The sequence below is a fragment of the Hydractinia symbiolongicarpus genome, chromosome 10 (genome assembly GCF_029227915.1).
Source record: "Hydractinia symbiolongicarpus strain clone_291-10 chromosome 10, HSymV2.1, whole genome shotgun sequence".
Taxonomy (NCBI): domain Eukaryota; kingdom Metazoa; phylum Cnidaria; class Hydrozoa; order Anthoathecata; family Hydractiniidae; genus Hydractinia; species Hydractinia symbiolongicarpus.
In genome coordinates, this window is record NC_079884.1 from 13669149 (window position 1) to 13689522 (window position 20374).

General features: G+C 38.5%; 1 protein-coding gene across 1 annotated transcript; it reads right to left on the reverse strand.

Moving 5' to 3' along the window:
• Nucleotides 1-207: 207 nt before the first annotated feature.
• On the reverse strand, nucleotides 208-20096 carry LOC130662461 (synaptic vesicle 2-related protein-like). Its single transcript, XM_057461339.1, has 2 exons — nucleotides 19790-20096; nucleotides 208-2424 (listed from the first exon to the last, which is right to left on the reverse strand). The coding sequence occupies exon 2, from the start codon at nucleotides 2108-2110 to the stop codon at nucleotides 767-769; it is 1344 nt and encodes a 447-aa protein (XP_057317322.1). The 5' UTR covers nucleotides 2111-2424; nucleotides 19790-20096; the 3' UTR covers nucleotides 208-766.
• Nucleotides 20097-20374: the final 278 nt, after the last annotated feature.

Sequence of the window (20374 nt, forward strand, 5' to 3'; positions counted from 1 at the left end):
CGTAACATATATTTTCATGAGCGTCAGAGATTGCTAGAGCGCATGTGAAAAGTAGTTAACAGCGATGCCGATGAAACAAATCACATAAAAAGTAAATGTTTAAGGTGATGAAAAGTGTCTGCTAATTGCTGTTCGCTGCGTCTTGTATGAGTTTTTTGACCGTGGTTCTCCCCCTGTGCCTATTAAAATGTTTGAAATAAAAAATAAAAAGAAAAATGTAGGCTCTTTTTAATATTGAAAATACAAATCAAGATAACTACATTATTGAAAATACAACAAACATATCTGAAATCATAAAATAAATAATAAAATCAAAATACTATATTAAATATTATACTGAAGCGCACTTTATTAAAACCAAAAATAAGAACAGCACACAACCTTGTGCGAAGGGAATTTTGTATCTTTTGTAATATCAGAACACCATTAACCTCAATTGGTCAGGCAAGATGCGGTTGTTGTTATTAGACTAGCCTTTGGATATATCCACAGGCTCTTTTGTAAGACCTTGTGGAAGAATCTCCGGTCTGGTGGTCTCCGGTCTGGTGGCCAGCCGTAGTTTGTTGTTGTTGTTGTTGTTTTTTTTGTCATCTTATTTAGTTTTTCTATTAACACTGCATTACTAATAATTAGCATACTTTTCATTACTGTAAAGTTTAGTTAGAACAGAAAAATTAAAAATTAACTTGAAAATTCTTCCAATTTCCGCAACGGTTTGTCACACCTATTACAACATTCTCTGATAACTTCAAATAATTCTTTCACGTTAGTTGCTTCTTAATCGTTTTCCTCGTGTGTCAAGCGGAAAAACGACGAGACATAGTATTCCAAAAATCATCAGACCAAAAAGCGCAATCATCAATGCCAATGAAGAATAAGTGAGCAAAAATTGGACCATAAACTTCCCTCCAATAACAGAAAGCATACCACACGCCAGCGACATTCCAATAGCGGATGTACGAATGTATGTTGGGTAGAACTCTGCGACATACAACAATGCAAATTGGACAAGAACTGGTGCAATAGCCCGACTTGCAATAACTGTTATGTTATACACAATACTGGGAACGTTAAAAATTAAAATGGCATAACATATCGCTGTGAGAACAAAACAAAAAGCCATACTGACTTTCCTTCGGAAGTTTTCCATAATAAGAACTGCAATCAAGCATGCCACAACATCCGCAAGGGCAAGAGATGCCATTAACGAGTATACCAGGCTTTTTAGTCCAATACAATCATTTGCTGCTAACGGTGCTTTCGTCCTGATCAACTGAGAACTCAACACAGCAGTTGTAGTATAATTAAAGAAACATATTGCAACGATCAGTAGTAAAGGTAAGGTGGTTAGTACATATCCATGACTAAACATGTAGGACATTTTCCCTCTGTCAGCATTTGTTCGTTTCCTTGTCAATATTCCTTTAGGCAGGCTACTTTTATTTCCTATTGAAATTCTATTCAATAATGCCACTGTTTCATTATATTCGCCAGTGATTTGCAAATATCTGCATGATTCAGGTAACCATAGTGATAGCAATATACACAAAATGACCGGTGTGACGGAGATTGTTAGGAAGTATTTCCAGCCAATGGTATATAACTTATAGTATGCAAGTACCGTTGAAAATATGCCTCCTCCAATGTAGCTTAACAGTAGTGCTAAAGTCTCCTTTCCACGGTACTTCATTGGGGAATATTCCACGCAATACACTATTGCAACGGTTGGAAAGCAAGCTAGACATATTCCTATTAATCCGCTCGTGATGCTATATGTGAGAACACTAGAAGAGTTCGATTTCAGTAAACAAAAATATGCTAGGATCAACATACTGAACAGAAGTGGTCGTCTTCTGCCAAACTTATCCAATAGTGAGCCCCAATATGGAGCACCAAAAAACATTCCGATAAACATGGCTATCGATACCGTACATTTTTCTACAGCTGATAGGTCCCATTCACAATTTAACAGTGGTGTTAAGTAAAAAATATTTGTCACTTGTATGCCGACACAAAAATACAATAACGAGCATATAGCAAAAAGTTTAAGATTAAATAATTGATAACCAAAATGCTCTAAAGCATCGTCAAACTTGTACATACGCGCCATTTTGTTTGTTTGTACTTCGCCATCTATGTCATGGTTGATGAGTTTGTGTCTTCGTTAAAGCTTATCCTAACATCATTAATGTCATGGTGATATATACAGTTCATTAAATTTGACGTTTAATTAATTAACTTATAATAGAGTCATAAGATTGTACGATTGTATCGTCCAATTGTTGTGCATGATCGTGGACGTGTAAAATTAAAGAGGTTTTTCACTCAAGGTCGAATCGAACAGATTTGATTGAATCGGATAATTCTGCTTTCTGGCATCTGGTTGGTTGACAAATTTTTCGCTCCGATCTTTTTCGATCCAAACTGAAAGTTAAAATAAAAACAAGGAATTGGTATAAAAAAAATTCTACATTTTTTCATTAGGGACTCTTGAAATTTTGGATAAAATAAAGAAGTGTGATATTTTACCAAGGTTACAATAATATTATGAAGCAGAGGTCAGATGTGTTGAGCTAACAAATTACACAGTCCCACTCCTATCCCTCCTCAATATTAATTAACAAAAAGACATTATTCTTTTCTTTAATTATCATAAGCAATCAGGTTTTACAATAATTTAATTAAAACGTTTTTACATGATCTAAATTTTAGATCTAAAATTTGGAAAAATTTTGACAAACTATCATTGACCATCCTTGTCCCCTGGGTTTGTTGCCTATGTCAAAGCCGATAGCGCTTGCTTTATTGCAAAAGCCCCTGGGCACAAGGTTGTATCATTGACCTTAATAATAAATAGCAAACTTCCCTAAACTTTAAAGCTTGGTAATATTCTGGAGCTTGAGCAAAGATTTTTGAAATATATGGAAGAAAGAGGATGAGCATTTATTTATGATAAAATGTTTGGTAGACGATGCCCACCCTTGTACCAAGTTGTTTTTTTGTCTTTTTTATATTAAGAAGGCAGAAAACCCTGGGGACGAAGGTGATAAATAGAGAGATAGGAAAATGCGGATGTTAGGACAAAAATCCTTTAGCACTTTACCATTTTACGTCAAATCATAGATCATATCCGTTAAATCAACGATAGAAGAGTTTCTGTCCCCAACCCCCCAATCCCCGCCGTGTCCCACCCACCCCCCTGGGTCCCCAACCCCCCATTACAGTGATAGGATTCAACCCTGTCTATAATGGCCTCTAGCGTACGTGGTAATACCATCTACTATTATTCTTTTGTCATCATCCGCATTTAGAGCGAGTTTGTTTGTTTTTACCGTGTGAATATCATGCTTAATGGATCGAAAGGTAATCTGTTCTCTGTAAATATTCACACTATCGAACAAGCATCTCTTATAATCATCAAACCCTATGGTCTTCTTCACCACACATTTCTTGACTCCTTTGCACCTCTTATCCTCCCTACCACATAGCTGTTTATAAGCATAATTCTTCGCTCTAAGAGCGATAAACTCCGTCATTACCTTACCACCTAACTCATCCTTCATCAGACCTATGACCTTTTTATTCAAACCCAATGGTAGAGGTCTACCATCTCTCCTATCGTACCCTGAAGTGTCAAATCTCGTCGGCACATCATCAGCGATATCTTTGTAGAAGTCGTTGGTTTTGATGTGGTACACGAATGAATCCGTGTCCATGTAGCAAAGTTTTACATCCTCACCATACTTAGGTCTCATGTAATCATAGTGAAACTCATACATAACCATCTTAGATAGATGGAGGATCGCCGGTCCTAGGTAGATTGGCTTGTTCAGTTTGATCTTGATCTTAGACATCTCTATGCCCATCAGTGTTTCCGAGAAACAGATAGCACCCTTGAAGTTGGGCTTCATCACCAGCTTCTCATATTGTTCTTTCTTGGTAGCCAAGCGTATGTCTTTGTGTCTACGTTGATTCTCCATAGTTTTACCAAAGACTGAATTGTTCATCAGCTTGAAAAAGTCCTTTTCGAAGTCATTCGTTGATTTGGTACGCAGATCGGTATTAAAATCGATATAAGGTTTCAACCATGCGCTTTGCTTAAACCTCAGTACTCTATGAACCCTCTTAAGAACAAGACCGTGCTTCAACGCTTGATCAAGTGCACGAATGTGAATGACATAGTTCTTCTTGTCTGAAAGACACGGTGTCAGCTTTTCGACGCCATTAATCACCTTCCTTTCAGGCATGAAAGTAAGATCGTTATGAGTATCATGAAGCTCCGCGGATATCTTGCATCAACCTCAAGGAAGTAACCCTCTTCACCATTTTCCGCAGCTAACTTTGAAATGAGTTTAGCAGTAAATTTACTAGCATCAATCCACTTGAACCCTCCTGTCGGCAGCTTCTGAATCATAGCCCATCCATACAGATTGTTTGCATCAAGATACTGGAGATAGCTGTCCTCTTCATCTACCTTATATCTAACGCCCATATATTTGTTATTGGCCTTGGCGTGTCTATGAACAGCCTGACAGAGACCGCCCCTAATACCCCTCTCTATGAAGAGTAACATGTCCATATCGGACAACAAATCTAGCTCAACATCTGTCTTTTTCAGACATGCCTGCCAGGCTAATCCCGGAGCTGTGTAAAAATGTGAAGGATCCAGTTTATAGTTTGTCAAGCATGTTTCCCTAAAAGTCTCAAAAACATCAGAAAGCAATAGAACGTCTGTCTTGAGATAGATATCATGATAAGCACCCATATTTTCAACTTCCATGTCCTTCCACACCTTCTGGGCATGCGCATAATCGGCATCAGTGATACCATTCATGTTCAACTTGCTATAAAAGTCATCTTTCAACGGAAGCTTAGTTTCATTAAACCTATCGAATGAATCAACATATTCATATGGGTATACACCCTTTCTTCTCATTATTTTGAATTGCTCATCATCATTGAAGAATTTTCGAAGATTTTTACACTGATCATCAGAGAGATTGTTTACCAACTTATCCAGGCTACTAGCCATGAAACGAACCGAATCGATAAATCTTAATTTTATCTTTTTGGCTTTAGTCTCTCTATTTTTGTCAATGTGTTCACCAACCTTAACATCCGTCGAGAAAGAGATATATTTCTCCTTATTTTCGGCAATGACGCTTATACCTTCCTCTCCATGCTGTTTAGCAAGCTCTTTGATGAATAGATGTGCGTCATATCCACTCAGGTTATGGAAGACGACAGGGATATAATTGGGTACCTTGTATCGGAGATTACACTCACGGTGGGCAGCCCCGCGAAACTTACCGGTGAAATGGCAGTGATCCCTAACCTTAATGTCATCCTTGTCATCAAATTCTTCCATGCAAATGTGGCACACCCTGGCTCTCTTGAAACTGTCACGCTCATCCTCCGTCAGTGGATCCATTGCTTTCTGAGGAAACATGTTATATAACCTTTTCACCTCAGAAACTACATGATCTACAAAGCGCGGAACACAGTCCTCACCCCGGTAAAGCTTCAGAGGGTCCGGCACTTCACCATGAGCATATTTGCTATAACAACAGAAACCCGTGGGAACATGTTTACCAACTTTCTCGGTAGATGATCCACATTTTCTCTCTTCTTCGGGCAACTCTTTTGTGAAAGCTTCGAAATCGGCATACATGATAAATGGAGATTTGAGCTAAAACTTACTATCAGTGAAGGTTAAGGTGCTACCCTCCTCAGGGAGTTGAATCTTAGCGGCATCGTTATCTTTACAATATTCAAAGTGCTCATCCCTTTTCTGTTCGCTTAAGAATCCATTTAGACAATTCAAGCAATAATACTCCCTATTTTTGTGCTTCGAGTTGGCCTTGCTCAGGACACCGCTCAAGTTCTTACAGCGATATAATGTCTCTTATCCCCCTCAAACAGTAAAAACAAAACAACCGTCTCCTTACGATCCAGATGCTTCGACTTGCGACACATGTAGATACCTTCTCTCCCATCCTTTGTCAAAACATGCACAGCGACATCGGGGTTCCTTCTCTCAAACAAATCTATTTTATTTAGCGCCATTGGGAAAGTTAGACCATCCCAATTATACTTGTCATGCTTCTTAAGAATTGAGATACGCTCAGAATGATTATTGATTAGATTGTGGTTAAGCGCAGCGATAATAGCCCATCTGAAACATTCATCATCATCCTCGTTATGAGGGTTAATCACAGATCGCTTTCCACTGAAATTCTTGGGTAGCGGCAAGTAAGAACTACTTCTGGTTAATTTCAGTTTATGAAAGTCCACATGCATATGTAGGATCCTTTCGATTGTGAACCCGCTGGCGGGTAGAGCGGGGTTTTCAATCTGCTCGATTATCTTATTACACATCCGATCGAAAACATCGGAAATGTCATCGTGGGCGTGCAGTATCTCCATATAGCTATTGAACGCTTTATCGACATGCATTACTATTGATTCGGGATTAGATAAATCCTCATTGGATAAATCATCCCTTACCCACCTCACCCACAAGGTCGCCTGAGTCTTCAAAGACTTCTTCTGTTCGAGCAAGTCCTTCATCAACCTCTTAACGATAGGATGAACCTTTTTCAAAAATACCCTGACATTCTTCTCACCATCCGAGTTTATCTTGAAGCGTTTGTATGAACCTACAAACGCTTCTTCAATAGGGGTATATGGGTTTTCCTCATCACTCTTCTTCTGTTTTTCATTTAGTTCCTTCAAAACATTATTATAGCGTCTTTTCTGTTCTTCATCGATTACACCTTCTAGTTCTTTTTTGTTTGATTGGAACAAGTTTATAATTTTATTGACACCTTTTTTCACAGATTGAAGTTCATCAGGAATATTTTTAGGTAAAGCTTTTGTAAACTTTTTCCCTGAGTCGATAAAATTAGAAACTATTCTCTTTCCCGTCTTAGAAGAGCTTACCACACGCTTGAAAGTTTTGGTTACCGCATTTTGAACAACTTTTCCACTATTAATAAGACCTTGGAGAAGTGCGTTTCTAAGAGTTGGCACAGGTCTAGGCGCTGGTACGAGTCTAAGCACCGGTATTGGTCTATTTGGTCTCGGCGCTGGTACTGGTCTGGTGGGTCTCGGCATGGGTACCGGTGCTGACACAGTAGTGGTTGTCAATAATTCGATCAGCTCAGCCTTTATGAGCCTTGAGTGTCCATGTAGACCGCGTTCTCTAGCGAGATCCCTTAATTCGGAAACTGTATTTTGTGAAGTCATATTGGTTTGTGATATACTATATGTGGACCTTTAATATGGTTTTATACAATCGTGAAACAAAAAAAAAGATTCATAACATTTGTTACTCGCGTGAGTAACAAAAAAACAATGTGACCCTCAACAAATCAATTATATTGTCTAATGACAAGATCGATGGATGCGCGACATATGGGGCATTTACCCCCCCCCCCCCCCCCCCCCGATTTCAATATAGATGCGCACGATAAACAGCAGCAAAAATGCCCGGTGTTCCCATGAACAATAGTTGGTTCCTTTCGTTTCGAATAGCAAATTATGCATTTTTCCGATTCATCCAAGGTATCAATGTCATAGTCCAGGATAGCCGGCTGATGCGGCTCAACATTATCCTCATCGATTGGATCCATGGGTATCGGTGCTGATCCATTTGGTCTCGGCACGGGTCCTAAAAATTCGATCAGTTCGAGACCCCGCATCCCTAGGACGAGCGGCGCCGGTACCGGTCTGGTGGGTATCAATAATTCGATCAGCTCAGCCTTGAGTAGCCTTGAGTAGCCGCGTAGACCACGTTCTCTAGCGAGATCCCTTAATTCGGAAACCGTTCTCAAAGTCATATCGGGTTCTCTAGTGGGTACTGTTGATAGCAATAATTCGGTAAGCTCGGACCTTATGAGCCGCGAGTATCTACGTATGCCAAGGAACCTCGCTCGGGCTCTTAAATCGGGGACCGTGAAAAGATCAAAGTCATCAATGTATTCTCTACTGTATATCAAATCGAGAACGATTCCTGAAGACATGCCTGGTTGTGATATACGATTTTATGAATCTTTAAGATGGTTTTATAATCGTGAAACCGGACGAGGATCGCGAGGGGCTACGTTCGCATAACCACCATGGTGGTCACCGGAATTTTCCACAGGGTAGTTTGTAGTAAACCGCGGTTTATGATACCAACATCGCACCACCATGGATCGTTTCCCGGGGGAAATGCGGGTGGGTACTCCCCCATGAAAAAAAAAATCGGGACGCGAGAGCATCACCTTCATAACATTTGTTACCCGAGCGAGTAACAAAATCCGTTCTAGATCTAGATCTAGATCTAATCACTTTTTGGAAGATCTCTTATCATTATAACGTTTTTGAGATCTTAGATATGCTTCTCTGTTGTTTACCCTCCAGTTGGAACAGTATCCATACCATTCTTGTCTGGTTTCTAGGTCGATGGTGTAGGATGGATCAATATCATTCCTCGCAATCACCTCACGCAATTTAGCTTTATTCATTCCTTAAATATACTTAATCCCACGGGATTTAGCCACTTCTCTCAACTCTTTGAGTTTCATTAATTTGTAGTCGGGTACACCACCATCGGTGGTATCACAATGTAGATCAGTTTGAGTAGCCACGTCGGACATCTTTATATATAATCAGTAAAAATACTTTTAAGAACTTCTATCGTGCTACATAATAACAAAAAGGAGATAAATAAAGGTGTGCATAAATAAAACATGTCAAAACTTCAAGAGACTTACTATCAACCTCAAAATTTATGGAAAGGACAAAAGGCTGTTCAGAATTTAAGAGGATTCGGTTTCAAGCCACAGGAGATTAAGAAGTGGCTATCAAAACAAGCATTTTGGCAAGTACATTTACCCGCCCCAAAACATGTTGAAAGACCACATTATGAAGTTACCACCCCTAATGATTTACATCAATTCGATTTATTGTACATGCCCGGTGACATACTGTATGGTAATAAATATAAGTACATTTTGTCGGGAATCGATAATGCCTCCAGATACAAAGTAGCCCGACCTTTGAGGAGTAAGAAAGCCAAAGAGGTTGCCGCCATAATTGAGGACATCTACAAGGCAGGACCATTAACTTATCCGAAAACTTTCCAATGTGATAACGGTTCAGAATTCAAAGCAGATGTATCAAAATTGTTGGAGAAGCATAAGGTTGAAATTAAAAGGGCGACTACAAAATATAAGCATACGCACACAGCTTTTGTTGAGGCGTTGAACAAGATACTTGCGGAAAATTTATTCAAAATACAAGATGCCCAAGAACTAAATGATTCGGAAAAGGTATCATCTACATGGGTTAAGCATCTGTATAAACTGATTGATAGGCTAAACGATACAAAGACGCAGATGATTGGTATGAAACCAAAAGATGCTATTATAATGAAAGAGGTGCCTTTGGTTAATCAAGAGAGTTATCCACCTGAAGTAGAATTACCTCAAGATGACTTGTATAGATATCTACTGCAACCCGGTGAAGAGCATGATGATGGGCGGAGACGGGCAACCGATAGAATATGATCGAAAAACACATATAGATTGCGTGAGGTAATAGCGCAACCCGGTAACCGTGTAATGTACTATGTTCAAGACGGACCCAGACGAGCTTTTGTAAAAGAGGAATTGATGTTAATACCTGAAGATACAGATTTACCTCCCGATTAGGTGCAAGGTTGGTGAGGGGGACGAAGTCATGACAATGACAAAAAGTATCTTTACCTGTCTGGTAAAGATGATTGTGCCGGGGATCGCGCAGGGCGGCCGGCAGGTAAGGCCGCATAATGTCATAAACCGCCTTACTTTCAATTTTTCAAATAGCACATGAAACATGTGAGTGGTATACAGGCACACATTACTAACTTTGTTCCTGATTTAACGCCTTTTTTAGACTTTGAACTTCCGCCATTAAACTTTTTTCAAACTGATTGCGTGTTTCACTCTCCATCTTTCTATCTGTTTTGCTCATCTTTTCTAGAGCTTCGTAGTATATACCACACAAAGTTTGAAATTCCATGTGGCTAATATTATCATTACTCAATGCTCGTGAGAAAGAGTTTTCAAACACAGCAATAGCAGATGTTACAACATCACATAATTTCATGACTTTGTTGAGTTTATTTTGATATCTCTTAATCGATGCTGAGATAATGGTACAGGATATAGCTCCACCTATGGATACACTGGAAATAGAAATGGGAATTCCAACAAGGGTAGCACTGGTTGCTATCATACCAATACCGGTGGAAATGGCCAAAGTTTCTGAGATGTAGAGTGAAATAGCTAATCGGTCTAGTGCTTTGTTGTATTTATACTCCTTGTCCCGGAATTTCTTTTGTAATTTTACCAACTCTTCAAGTTGGGAATTAACTGTATTTGTGGGGTAAACTTGTCTTGCTCACTCGAATACTCGGGAGCTGTGGGTAACTTTGGATAAATCTTAAGATCGACCATTTTAGTTTATTACAAAGAAAAACTATCCTCTAAATAATTAAAAAACGCCTTTCATGATTCTTTTGAGAATGTTTCACTCTCCATCTATTTTACTTTCTTTTCAAGAGCTTTATAGTATATACCACACAAAGTTTGAAATTCCATGTTGCTAATATTATCATCATTCGGTGCACAGAAATAGAAAGAGTTTCTAATCTCATCAATACACGATACTGTAGTATCGTATAATTTCTCAACTTTGTTGAGTTTCTTTCTATATTTATTAATATATTCCGAGATAATTTCACGGGAAACAGAGCTGGATGGCCCTATACCGGAAAATCCCATATAAATGGGAATTCTAATAATGGTAGCGCTCCGGACTATCGTACCAATACCAGTGGTAACGACCAAGTTTTCCGAGATGCCGAGTGCAATCGCTAATCGGTCTAGTGCTTTGTTGTATTTATACAACCTGCTGTCGAATTTATTTCGTAATTTTATCAAATCTTCAAGTTGAGAATTAACTAGCTTGTCTTGATCACTCGAATAATCGGGAGTTGGATGAATATTAAGCTCGGACATTTTAGTTATTATCTTAGAAAAAACTATCCTCTAAATAATAAAAAATGGCGGACATTGACATTGACCCTTTTGGAGATCATGGGAGACCGGATGAAGGTACCGATGAAACTTTACCACTCATACCCACCGGGGACCGTACGCGAGTACATACACCAGGTGAGGAAAAAACATCATTCGGAGGAGGTTCCACTCAACGTACCAGAGTTTTGCGGGAAATGGTTGATGTGTTGTATGATAGATTATCTGAAGGATCCCTGTCAAAACCTGAGGTGCTACATACAGACCTTTTTGAAATTAAGGATGGTGAATTATACTACAGAGATAAAAACGAACCTTTGACAAACAATGGAAGACTAAGGGCCACCGGTACTATATCAGATATATTAGGCAAGAGAAGGCTGCGTAATTTAGGCTTTGACATACCAAAAGGTAAGATTACAGCCCGACAGGCAGCTAAGCTAAACAAAATACAGTAGAAATACCCTCGTCATCTAAAATAACAAGAGCAAGTGATGTAGAATTAGAAGCTATATCCGGGGATGTGGTAAAAAGTACGGAAGATTTAATTTCATTGGTCAAACAATCTGTAGACCATGAAGCAACCCAGACCGGTGATCTATTTGAATATCCTATGCGTGAATTGCTAGGATTGGATAGATCATTGAGAAACATAAGAGGAAGTCTTCAGGATGAAGTTGCAAAAAAGGTTCAGCTCGAACAGCATATTGAAAGAGAAAAAAACAAGTTGGAAGAGATGGAAAACACACCAAATATGACCGAGGAACAACAAAATGAAGCGAAAGAAAGGTTGAAAGGTTTGCAAAATGAGTTGAAAGGCCGGCAAGAGATTATCGATATTCTCAAAGGTAAACTTAACAGTCAAATAAAAAGCATCAAGGAGATGATTACCAAAGTACTTGACAAAGATACCACACTGTCTGAAAAGATACGAACCCTATTCCGTGAGCAGGGTATCACTGTTGTCAGCGTACTAACGGCATTTGGTATGGTTATCGGCCTTCTCGTAGAAGCTTTGTCACCTGGGGGTGGGGGGTCATCCACCGGTAACGCACAAAATCATGAAAAGGGTGGTGCAAAGGACCTCCGGTCCTGGATAAAAAACAAGTTGAATGCATTGGGATCTCTCTTGGGAAGGTTGGCGGGTACGGCCGCTGCGGCTCTACCTGGTATATTAGGATCCATAGTATCATGGATACTCAATCGAGCGAAAGAAGCCGTTGGTTGGTTGAGTCAAAACTTGTGGGCTTTGATAGTTGGAATCGGAGGTCTGATATACACCTATCTCGTGACAAAGCGTTAGATCCTTGTATAGATTATATGTTACACGCATCATGTAACATAGAGTACCGGTAGTACTAGGAGTACTATCTTTCGAAATACCACACAGCACCACCGACACCGATCATACTTAGCGCGATAAAGGCCAATTCCCTTTCATGTTGATCCTGACTCGGTGTATAAAAGTCGCTCAATACAGGTTCCCGCGGTAGGACATCCAGTCCTTCAAGTTTATCCCCAAACACTTTTTTATATTCACGCATTGCATCGTTTAGCTCTATGAATTTTCCTTCAGCCTTCTTTTCTGAGCTGCTTATTGATAAAGTCTACTCTCTCTTGTCTTTTACGTTGCCACAAAACCTGGGCTTTTTGTAATTGCTCTATGGCCAGATCATGACGCTTTCTTTCCTTATCAATTCTGTCTTTTGATAAGCTTGAAAAGAGATAGCTTGAGCCTGTAAAAGCCAAAGCATTGGCTAAGGCCCCTCCCAACATCATTGCAATTGAAGCCATGTTTAGATATTGATAGTTTCAGGTATAATCTTTTGCTTAATTAAGTATTCCCTTAACATTTCACTAGCGGCGACGATGGCGACTAGCTTTCCGGTATCTTCCAAGTCAAACTTTTGAATTGATGGTGGTGACATTTTTAACACCTTTTTTCCTAACATCGAATAGCCGACAGCGAAAACGCAGACGACCGATGCGTGATATAAATCGTTGACGATACTTTTCTTGTCCATGTTATTTCTATACTGTGAGATTATTATATCGCGATATTATCCCTTTATTCCATTTCAAGTTTACATATTCTCACAGGTGTTTTGGATTTTTGTGGTGGGGTACCCTTCGACCCAGTTATAGAAAATAGTACATTGTCTTTCTGTTTATACACAAAATAAGCAAATCCACCAACCAAACCGATGGCTATTATTCCCCCTATAGCGTAGTTCATAGGCTTTTCATTTGGGACGATGGTAGTTCTGCCTCTCCGGCATTGTCTTCTTGAGATGGCTGTGTATGAGGCGTCTGCTGTGTCTGAGGCGTCTGCTGTGTCTGAGGCGTCTGCTGTGTCTGAGGCGTCTGCTGTGTTTGTGCCATGACCGCTTTTTTATATTCTTCCCGCATTTTACGGTTGTATTCCGCCAACCTCTTACCCGCTTCAACCTTTTTAGGGTTCTTCGTTGTCACCTGAATGGGAGTCTGTTCCTCTGACATCTTTATTATCTGTTGTATTACTACTACTAGTAGTATTATTATTTGCGTTTAAATTTCTTCCGGCGATATAATGCCTACCCTTAATGAGACCAACACTGAGTGGTGCTAACAATGAGCCGAATTTATAATACAAGTCACATGTGAATCTTTGAAGGGCAGAGTTTAGGAAGGGGTCATTTTCCAGGTCATTGCTCAATGCATTTTGAGAATTTATTCCCAAGACTGTACTGGCCCCCATGGAATACATGTGAATGATTGATTGTCCTAAGGACTTTACCATTTGACCTGATAGTTTAGCTTCATATATACTAAATAGTTTCTTCACCTCATCATCTTTGAGCTTTTGAATTTGATCGTCCGTATACATTTTACCCAGGTATAGCTTGCTATTTCCGGTTAACACACACTCTAGCAATTTTGCCTCTTACCATCCTCGGATGGAGGACCCGGAAGAGCAATTAAGTTATCAATTGCCGTTTCAGCCATTTTCAATAGCGATAGGTATTTTTTAACACAAAAATAGCAAAAACTAAGTACTACTAGTAATACTACTAGTATTATGAAATTGATATATTCTATCATTTTGTTGTGGTCCTATAGGAGATTTCAAGAAATCTATAGGAGTCTTATAGGAGAGTCTTATAGGAGATTTCAAGAAATCTATAGGAGTCTTATAGGAGAGTCTTATAGTAGTCTTATAGGAGATTTCAAGAAATCTATAGGAGATTTCAAGAAATCTATAGGAGATTTCAAGAAATCTATAGGAGTCTTATACTTTCGTTACAAGAGTCTTGTAACAAAAAACGTCCAATCTAGCAAATCACGTAAGTTCTTGGATGTTCCATTCTCATGACTAAATGTGTGTATTTACCATCTTTTAGCCTTTCCTTAACCGTCTGGATCTCTGATCGTGATTCAATGACATCATTCTCTTCATGAATAGTTGCGAGATCTTGTCTGTCTTTTGGATACCACACATATAACATTTTAGCTTGCCTTCGTAAATTTTTTGGTATAGCGGTGTATGATTGTGTGAGTAGCCACATAGTGTGGTTTCGTCCGCTAATGGCCAACTCTAGCAATGGTTGTCTCTTTTTGTGTAGTTTCTCATCTGCGATGATATCGTCGATCAGGAATAAGGTTTTGTATCCGGCACAGAAATCCGTCATCTTTCGAATACATTCATATAACTTACCTCCCGGCCCAATTAGAATCACATCTCTGTCGTTCCGAAACCATTTTCGGTCCCTATATGTCTTATTCCATCTTAATGTTGGGCATATAATCACGATGAAATCGAAGTGATCAAAGTATTCATTCTCTAATAATTTTACAACACGTTTGGATTTTCCGCATCCCGTGGGACCAACGAATAATGCTGTGTGGGGTTCTTTCATGAAAAGTGTGTTTTTCGCCATTCTATCTTAATAACGTACATCAATAATTTCACCGTTTTGAATGTTTAGTTGAGCGTCCATGATTAGATATATATAGGCGTTTAAGGATCCTGCGGTTTCGGCGGTCTTTTCAATTTGTAGGGTGATCCCCTCACTTGCATTTTCAATCCGTCGACCGGTCCCATGCAGGGAGTTTTCATCTATGGTTCTGAAATCTAACCATAGAGCATATTTGTTCGTCAAGTAATCGGAGACTTTTACATCATGTAATTGCAGATGTTTTTTGATTTCGCTGGCATTGCCATCCTTTGGTTTACCCTCGGCAAAATACTTACAAATTTCATTGTAATGTTCGAACGGCTGCATCCCTTGAGCAAAAAGTAGGTTAGGCTTACCCTCAACTATGGCGGATACCTTTTTAATTTTCGGATTGTAGAACTTACCGGTATCTCGTTTGTAGGCTTGTTCGTCTTCAAACAAAACCAATATACCCTTCAAAGATTTACAAGGTGTATTGAATGACCAATTCCACGTTGTGTCCGAATTATCCACTCTAATTTGTCTATGTCTCAAAAACCTGTCGTATAGTAAAGCCATGTTTTCATATTCATTTGAAATGAATCTGGCTAAGGTTGGGTGTGTCACAATCTCATATTCGAGAGATATGTTAGTTATTTTGTATTTAGCATCCGGTGCCGGTGCCGTAGCAGAACCGGAAGGTTTGGCCGGAGTTGATAATACAACCCTGTCGTAATTATTGAATGTGATCTCATAACATAACCTATTACCTAATCCAGCTTGATAATATGGGATCGTGCTATCTAACATTTCAAAATCTAGTGGTATGGTGAACTTGTTTTTGTATGCATCAGCAATGGCTTTGTCTGAGACATCAGATGCGTCTTTATCCGAAGCGCTTACCCTCAATTTCATACAGTTTTCCGTACACCCATCATTGGATATGATGCCTTGTCTGATTGCATTTCTCTTTTCATACTTGGTTAGCCATAAATCTCTGTAGCATCCTAAAAGATCAAAGTCATCAATGCTCAAAATCTCGGTACCCTCAAACTTGATTGCTAACTTTTTAACAATAGCTCTTCCAATATTAGAGACTAATGTTCTTTTCGTGTCGGCTTTTGACTCGAGTTCAACGTCGAAACTTATTTTTGAAGTCCCTGGAACAATAACATCATCGCTACCTAAATTAGGAAACCTAATCAAAAGTAACTGGTTTTGATCAATCTCACTTGGATTGTGTGTCACAATTACTTTTTGGTGTGATCCTTTTACACCATGAGCAGTTCTAAGAGAACGTTCAGGATTTAACCTTTTTCCGTATTCCATGTCTGTTATTACTTTTATTTTATTTTTACTTTTATCTCAGTTAGCGTATACTTCATTAGACCTATGACCTTTTATTCAACCCTATTGTCTGCCGTCTCTAATATGAAGGACAACTGTTGTTCCCGGATCTTTTACCAGATCTCCATTTTGATCGGTTATTTTCAAAGTAAGTGATTGAAGGTAACCACCCTTTAGTTTCTTATATTGCTGGTTTTTGGGCTCAATATGTGTAACATCACCATACCCAGATATATGATATGTTAGCAGGTTATCGCTATATCTACCATTTTTAAGATTTAATGTATTATCCAATTCATTCAGATTTAAATGTAATTCTGTTATGTTGGTTAGCTTATTTGTTTTGATTACTCGAGGGTCTTTGATTAATGGTGTGGATGTGACATCACCCGCTAAAGATGCGTTCAACTCCCTGCCGGTGTATTTTCCTTTCGGTAGCAACTTTTCGTCTTTTCCAATGGTCACTTTTAGTGGAGCTGTGATTCCATATGTAACATTGTCCGAAAACGTCTCTATGATCGCAACTTCTTTTGTGCCAGTCTTGTTGTATATGTTGTGATACAAATAGATTGTCTTTTCACTATTTACGTCATTTATTATGATATACATTCTTAAATTAGAGAGTGGAATTATTTAAATCAAAAAGAATGGATAGCATTTTCAAATACAATCCCAATGCGGCCTATAAGCCAAATGGAGGACGGGACCTTCAGATATTGGATGGAAAGGATCTATACAAACAGACCATTATTGTCTCCGAAAATGGCTCTTTTCCTGCTGTCTTTCCTAATATTTTTACTAATTACGAACTTAATCAAAACGAACAACGTATGAAAATTTGGAATGAACAACCGTTTAAATTATGGCAAACCCAACTCAATTTTGCCACTTGGTGTGCTTCAAGTGCTTGTGGAGTCAGTTCCGAACACCTGAAAGAAGGTAGATCTATGATCAGATCGGTATATCGTTTTCATGTCTATTATCACATTAGACGAATCATTAAGCGCTTGCAGACACCTCTACCTTTTGAAGATAGTTTTAATCAATATGACAATCCTTATTCAAACGAAGAATTTCTAAAAAAATGTGGTGAATATGACGTCGATTCTAATCCTATGAAATACAGAGGTCATTACTTTTTCAGCTCATATCAAAAAAGACGTAAAAACTATCCAACTCCGGGCTTGAGTTATTTCACGAATGACTCCATGACACGATGGATTTTGGAAAAATCTAATGGCTTTACAAAAACAGGTCTTGTAAAGATTTCAAGCAGTGTTAGGGCGTATGCTTATCTTGTTCTTAGTTCGCAAGCCTCATCCCGTTCTTCTATCTTGTGTAATGATTCGAGCGCTTTGACGGCTCAAAGAGTTTTTATGAACAACCTTGAAGACATTATTAACCGTAGAGTTGATATTCAGGAGGACATTAAACGTTATCAGGATACGCTAAACTACGCTTCAAGTAAGGTTGATTATTCGGTTGAACAAGGTATTTATATGTTACCTAGTGACATGAATCTCAAAATTAAAACAGGAGTGGTAGGTTACAACAACAAGATTTTAATATCAGGTGAAGATCTGACGATTGGGATTAATCGAAAGGTTAATGTTATTGAAAAAACAGCTGAATCACATAAAAAGATTCCTGATAGGACATCCGGTCCTATTCCTATCCATAGTACTATTACTACTAGTACTACTGATAAACACATTACTGCACCTTACCACAAAGATACTCCTACACATGAAGATGAGAAGATCGCTCTTGTGATTGCTATGACAACAGGTTATTTCATATGGTATTTGTTTAGATAAATAATGACGTCAATTAAATGTCAATCAAACCAGAATAACAATAGAGAACAATGCATTCCTTACATACCAAATATCCTTAGCAACGGCTACTTTCGTTTTGACTTTTTCTTATGTAAACAACTTTCTGGTATGTAAAATCCTATTGTTATAAGCGTTTGATTGACAGATGTTTTTACAAGACTCTTGTAACAAAAAACTGCTTGCGTGTTGTTATTTATGTTTTATTATCATTGATGGTATTACCACGTACGCTAGAGGCCATTATAGACAGAGTTGAATCCTATCACTGTAATGGGGGGTTGGGGGCCCAGGGGGGTGGGTGGGACACGGCGGGGATTGGGGGGTTGGGGACAGAAACTCTTCTATCGTTGATTTAACGGATATGATCTATGATTTGACGTAAAATGGTAAAGTGCTAAAGGATTTTTGTCCTAACATCCGCATTTTCCTATCTCTAATAGCCTTGAAATTTGTGAAAAACATGTCAAAAATCATGTCAGACAACAGTGCCAGTATATTTAAAAAAGTAACAATTGCCACCATGATTTTTGTTTGTATGTTGGTATAACTGTCAACTTCGTTTCCAGGGTTTTTTGCCTATTTGACGTCAAGGACGGCAGCCGTTTGCCGTCAAGTAAGGGCTAGCGGATCTGACATCAGGCAACAAACCCCGGGGACGAGGATATGCTATATTTATATTTATATCGAGGATATGCTATATAAGCTTTATTTCTTTATTTTGCTTTGACAAATACTTCCAAAAATTCAAGACGAACTTAACTCAAGGGGAGAAATGAATGCAGCAGAAAAGATTGCAAAAAGAAAAAATGCTGAATTAATGACTGATTTTCCTAATAATCGAAAACTTAAATACCTGGCATTTTAAACAAATTCAGGAAATTTAATCTATATTATAATGCCCGTATACGTCTGTCCGTCTGTCCGTCCATCTGTCACGCAAAATGGTAGCTTAGCTGCGATGGGCGAACCCATGGATTTTTCCACGGGCTAACGACTAGTTTAGATTTAATACAGAAGCAAGATAACAGCTATTTGTGTTTTCTATTACGCATCCGTTAATTCCGTAATTTAATAAAAATAACGAAGTTTAGAAAACCCCTGTTAAAAAAAGGCTCATAAGAAAGCTGTTTGGTAAAAATAGACACTTAAACACTGAAATAGAATTGAAATTGAAGCAGTTAAATAGTTATAATATCCCAATCAAGTATCTTTTTACTTCAAAAAACATCACAGATTCCTAAACATACTAAAGTAATCAATTTGCATGCCGAATTCAGTCCTTAGTAAAGTCCCTTCACCCCTGGAGCTCGATTTAGTTAAACAAAATCAACCTTGTTTAAAAATTAGATGGAAATAAAAAGTTGTCTATAATATAGTTGATCAAATGTTCCCTAACAGTCCATAAGAATATTTGCGATCAAGTTCGTTTTAACGCAGCCTTCATTCTTATCTGAATTAAGATGGGCACAAATCCCGCGTACGGACATTCACGGGACCATGAAGTAACGGGAAGTTTTAACATCTTTGGGAATTCCGTCCTAACGGTTGACTCTTCCTCCACTCTGACTGTAACTATGTAACATTACCGCTAGAGATACGTATAGCATTGCTCTAACTTGCTTACCTGCCACACAACGGTCAGTAGATGACACCAAATGGGCTGACAACACTGCATTTAAAGTGCGCCGGAGTGAGGGCTCGAACCTGAAACCTTATAATTACAAGTCGAATGCGCTACTACTACACCATCTCCGCTCAATCCCACGTTACGACAATCGCTTCAAAACTATTGATCAAAAAAGTGGCCGGAGAAGAAATAAGCTGTCTTAAAAAGATTTTGGATATAATCCGAAATCTTGACAACAAAACACTTTGACGAAATTAACTCTGTGTTTGTTGTCATTTTGAGTAATGTTAGCATAAAATCGATATTATTTACTTATAAATAAAATTTTGTAACTTTTGTTTTCCCCTTTATTTTTACTACTTAGTTTCAGTTCCACTTTTGATACACAATTTCTTTGATACAACTTTCTCTTTTCACCATAACCAGTGTAAACTTTATGGTTTATAGAGTTTTATACAAATGACAAATTAAGAAGTCTTTGACTGTGAAGGTTTACTAGTAAAACGCCACTTCCCGATGTTTCGTGGTACGAATTTATCGATATTAAAATATTTTAAAGTTTCAGGGGTGTGCAGGGTAGAT

Bases quoted from the DNA above. Each gene is read 5' to 3' on its own strand.
- LOC130662461 (XM_057461339.1), bottom strand. From the start codon at position 2,110: ATGGCGCGTATGTACAAGTTTGACGATGCTTTAGAGCATTTTGGTTAT.